We start from the raw sequence: 4,716 nt of genomic DNA, 5'->3' as shown, positions 1-4,716 counted from the left end.
TTTTCTTGTAGAGTTCTTAGAAAGTATTTAGCTTTTATTTGTAGAAGTAGGTGTTGTACAGTAAAAAAAAAAATTAACTTTTTTACAAATTGAGATATAATTGAAATATAGGATGATATTAGTTTCAGGTATACAATAAATGATTGGATATATGTATATAAGAGAGACAAGATGGCGGGGAAGTAGGAGGAGGTGTCGTTTCAACCTGTACCCTAAAGTGGATATATGTATATATTATGAAAGGATCATCACAATAAGTCTACTTAACACCTATCATGATGCATAGCTATTTTTTTTCTTTGATGTGTTTTAACTTTGAATAGCTGATTCTTTCGATGTTTTCTACCAACTATTTCTTAGATCACAGGCAGAGTCTGATATCTGATTTCAATAAGACTATCTCAGAGAAACAAGATACAGTGAACATCACATTCAATAGGACTTTTGGTCATTACTCAAATCAAACCAAGTAAAAATGCTTTCACAAAATCATATCTTGCTAATTGACATGGTACTGGATTATAGAGAAAAGCAAACCTGGATGATCCAGATTAGATTCTCCTTTGAAAAAATGATCTGTGAATGTTCAGTTCTGGCCAAGGCAGCTTTTACTTTCAACTTTTTATTAATTTGAGTATATGTGCCACCAAAGCAAGCACTGAACTTTTTAGTCATATCACTTCTTTGGTTTATCCCTTTTGATATCACCATACCTCTTCATTTTCCAGTCTGAAATTCACCAAGTTCTTTAAAATATGGAGCACATGATAGTACGATTAAAAAATAAATAGCTTTAACTTGAAGGGTAAAGCAAAATGCGTTTTCCCTTAGATTCTTTTTTTTTTCTTTTGTATTGGTATGCTAAAAACATTGCACTAAAGTACAACATGAAGAAATCTCCACCCTGCACCTCACCTTGTTGTATATCATGTTTCATTGGGAAATAGTGTTTGCTGGCTTCAGTATCAATATTGAATATGTTTGCATATGTGTGTACTGTACAGGCACACTATCATAGTAGGCCATAGTAGGCTAATTCAAGCAAACTATAGTAAATTGCATAGCAGTAGGGAGCCTGATAGCTGGGTGTGGCTTGAAACTCTTTCTGCCTCTTATAGGTTATCTTGCGTAAATAAACCAAAACCTAAGCAAGAGTCAATGCACTCAAATTGAGAAAATGAAACATAAGAATAAAGCAATCACAAACAGGTAGTTAGGTTTTCTTGGCAACAGCTGAGAGTTATAGCCAACAAAATAATTTCCTGGCTTTGCTTCCCTATAAAAATGCCTTCCCTAGCTCCTGTTGCCAGAGCACTTCTAATCATCTTTGGTTTGGCATTGCCTGATTCCAATCCCTGCATGCTCAAACTCTTGAAAATTTTAATGTGCCTCAGTTTACCTTTTAGTAACAGTAAATGATTAACTGTTGAGTTCTTTAAACACAATACTGTACAAGTGAAATATCCCTTGTAATTGAATGTACATTTGTCAATGTTCTCTTTTAATCTCTTTTAATAACCTCTTACTGATCTCTATTTTAATAAAAGTTTACAGGACTTTTATTTAATGGGTTTTATTCCTGCTTAACAAAATTAGTCATGCAGTTTCCCAGAGTGGACCATGAACATTCCTTTGAAGGACTAAAAATAAATTTATAAAGTCTCCCTTTAAGGGAGAGACTTAAACTTGATCCACTGACTTGTACCACGAACTTCAAAAGGTGGATTATCGCAGTAGATGTGATGACCTAATTCCTCCAAAGCTGGTTCAGGATCAGTTGTAGCAAAGTGGACTGCATCGTCAATTTCTTTCCTCACTTCCACATCAATTTCCTTGAATTCTTCAATGGTGGCAAGCTTACTGTCTACCATTCTATTTTTGAGGAGCATAATAGGATCACTCTTACTTCTTACATTCTGAATTTCTTGTCGTGTACGATAACTCACTCCAGGGTCACTCATGCTGTGTCCATGATAACGGTATGTCAGCAGCTCCATCACTATGGGCCCCTTTTCAGATCTGCAGTAGTCAGCTGCAAACCTAGTTGCCTCCCGAACACATAGAACATCCATTCCATCCACCCTTAGTCCAGGGATAAAATTTCCTCTCTTGTAGTAATCAGTGCTGGCTGCTGCTCTCTCGGCAGAGGTGCCCATTCCATAAAGGTTATTCTCACAGATGAAAACACAAGGTAATTTCCACAAAGCGGCCATATTGTAAGCTTCGGCTATCTGGCCCTGATTCGCAGCACCATCCCCGTAGAGAGTCAAACAGACCTCATTTTTGCCCTTATATTTACAGGCCAGGGCGACACCAGCTCCTAGGGGTCCCTGGGCGCCAACGATGCCGTTGCCCCCATAGAAGTTCTTTGCATACATATGCATAGACCCTCCCTTTCCGTTAGCACAGCCTCCCTTCCGTCCTGTGAGCTCTGCGAGAATTGATCGGACAGAAAGTCCGCGAGTATAGCACAAGCCATGAGCCCTGTAGGATGTGATGACATGATCCGTGGGATTTATCCCAGCCTCCAGGCCCACGCAGCAAGCTTCCTGACCATCGCACAAGTGACAGAACCCACGAATGAACTTTTGTTTATACAGCTGATCGGCCTTCAATTCCATTCTGCGAATAGTCTGCATCATCCTGTAGTATTTAAGCCCATCCTCCCGGGTGAGCACTGTTGTGTCAGGGGGACCCTCTTCTAATCGATAAAGGTCACATTTCTTAATTTCAAATGTAGCATCTTTTGAAAAGTTACAGGATGCCACGAGCACTCTGCTAGCGGGCTTCTGGGCCACCCCAGACCACACGCGGGAGACCGTGGCGGTGAGTATCTTCTTCATGGAGTGTGGACCAGGGTGGTGGCTGCGCCTCTCAGCTGCCCAGACACCAAGCTGCGCACGTCCCCTCCGGAGCCTCCTTCTAAGCCAGAACGCTCTCCGCGACACAATGACCGCGCCAGTGACAAAGGCCACGTCACTCCAGGCCGAGTCACGGAGCGGCCAACCCTGACGGAATGATTTTTACAGCGCCTTCCAACTGTAATTAAGAATAAGGTCGCTTCGTTTCCTGAAAGACTTGGTTGGACAACATCCCAATCCTAAGTAGTGCCATATTCATTGCTAAAACACAATACCCGGGGTCCCTTCTCCCCGTTAAACACTATAGCAATGGTCCTGACCCTGTTAACAATGGAACAGAGGAGCAAAGGCAGTCCCTAAGGCACACAAAGGTTCTGACAGGTTAGGTAAAAGATATTCTTAACAGTATTTGAAGTCTTTTAAATAGGATGCCTGCGTGGTTCAGTTGGTTAAGCGTCTGTAAGGTCCTGGGATCCAGTTGGAATCTGCCTCTGGCTTCCTGCTCTGCGGGGAGTCTGCTTCTCCTTCTTCTCCCCCTCCCCACCCCCACTTATGTTCTCTCTCACTCACTCTGCTCTCCCTCTCAAATAAATCATTTTTAAAAAGTCTTTTAAAAAGTTTTTAGAATATGTATGAATATTTTATCCTATTCCATAATATACCATCTTTATTTTTAATGTAAAAATAAATTTATGCAAATTATTTGTAATTTACATATTTAACTTTTTCTAAAATTTTATTTATTTGAGAGAGAGAGAGAAAGAACAGGCACAAGCGATGAGGAGGGGCAGAGGGAGAGGGACAAGCAGGCTTCCCGCTAAGCACCCAGCCTGGGCTGGGACTTAATACCAGGACCCTGAGATGATAACCTGAACCTAGACAGAAGCTTAACCCACTGAGCCACCCAGGCGACCCCATATTTTTTAAAAACATACACACTTTTTATGGAAAAGCTGGTGCTCCAAAATAATGTGGCACATTTATTCTATGGCTTCTAGCACCTGTTTCACCTGCAGAGGGTAGGAGGAGGAGAAGCAGGTGATGATACATAAACCCCAGCCAGAGAATAACAGTCAAACCAATAAGTTTTGCTGATTATGGTAAGATTGGCGGCAGGGTTGAGATGCAGATGATGGTAACAATAAGTAATTGATATGGCACATTTCCTTGTTTTATAATCCTGAATCCTTCCCATTTTTTACCCCTATCTTCTAATTTACTTTTGTCTTTTCCTTGTAATGTCCTCAACAGGTTTCCATAGAAAACATCAAGATGCAGGTGATTTGCATTTTGCTTTGCATTTTGCTAAATTGAGTGAGTTTTAGTCCAGGAAATTGAGAAGCATTTTCTTATAATACCTCATTATAGTAAATATTGGAAAGTGAAACTTCTTATAAAGTGATCCACTAAACAAAATACAGTTTGCCCTGAAAGAGAGCAATAGCATTTGCTTAAGTCACTGGTACCAGTTCAGTCATAGGACAAAAGAAGTCCAAGGCCTATGGTTACATAGGCTATGGTTACAAAGATCACATATCATTTTCCTCTTTCCTGCTTTTGCTGGGAAGGTGATTTTTGTATCCCAATAAGCCCCCCATATCCAGGGATCTGGCAATTTACCTCAATGCATCCTCTGTTTTATATTCACTGCCTGTTTATAAATAAACATACAAATAAAATACAAAATCCCTGTTGGTAAATAAAAGCTTACCCAAATTTCCCTATGACATGTTCAAAGCAGCTGGCTTCTCTATGTCTGGTTGCAAGTGTTATTTTGAACACTTCTTTTGACATTGGGGTAGGAAGTAGAAAATAGCTCGTTAAAAAGTTACAATCTCCCTTAAAACTTGATCCC

The 4,716-nt window shown here is 40.2% G+C and overlaps 1 protein-coding gene across 1 annotated transcript; it reads right to left on the bottom strand.

Annotated features, from left to right (window-relative positions):
* Positions 1-1,667: 1,667 nt before the first annotated feature.
* Positions 1,668-2,843, bottom strand: PDHA2 (pyruvate dehydrogenase E1 subunit alpha 2). Its single transcript, XM_059414304.1, has one exon. The coding sequence runs from the start codon at positions 2,841-2,843 to the stop codon at positions 1,668-1,670; it is 1,176 nt and encodes a 391-aa protein (XP_059270287.1).
* Between the last annotated feature and the right edge of the window lie 1,873 nt (positions 2,844-4,716).

Source organism: Mustela nigripes, chromosome 1 (assembly GCF_022355385.1).
Source record: "Mustela nigripes isolate SB6536 chromosome 1, MUSNIG.SB6536, whole genome shotgun sequence".
Classification (NCBI taxonomy): domain Eukaryota; kingdom Metazoa; phylum Chordata; class Mammalia; order Carnivora; family Mustelidae; genus Mustela; species Mustela nigripes.
This window is presented reverse-complemented; position numbering and strand designations above follow the sequence as displayed.

What these genes read in the sequence shown, in the direction of transcription:
- PDHA2 (XM_059414304.1), bottom strand. Translation starts at nt 2,843, where the DNA reads ATGAAGAAGATACTCACCGCCACGGTCTCCCGCGTGTGGTCTGGGGTG.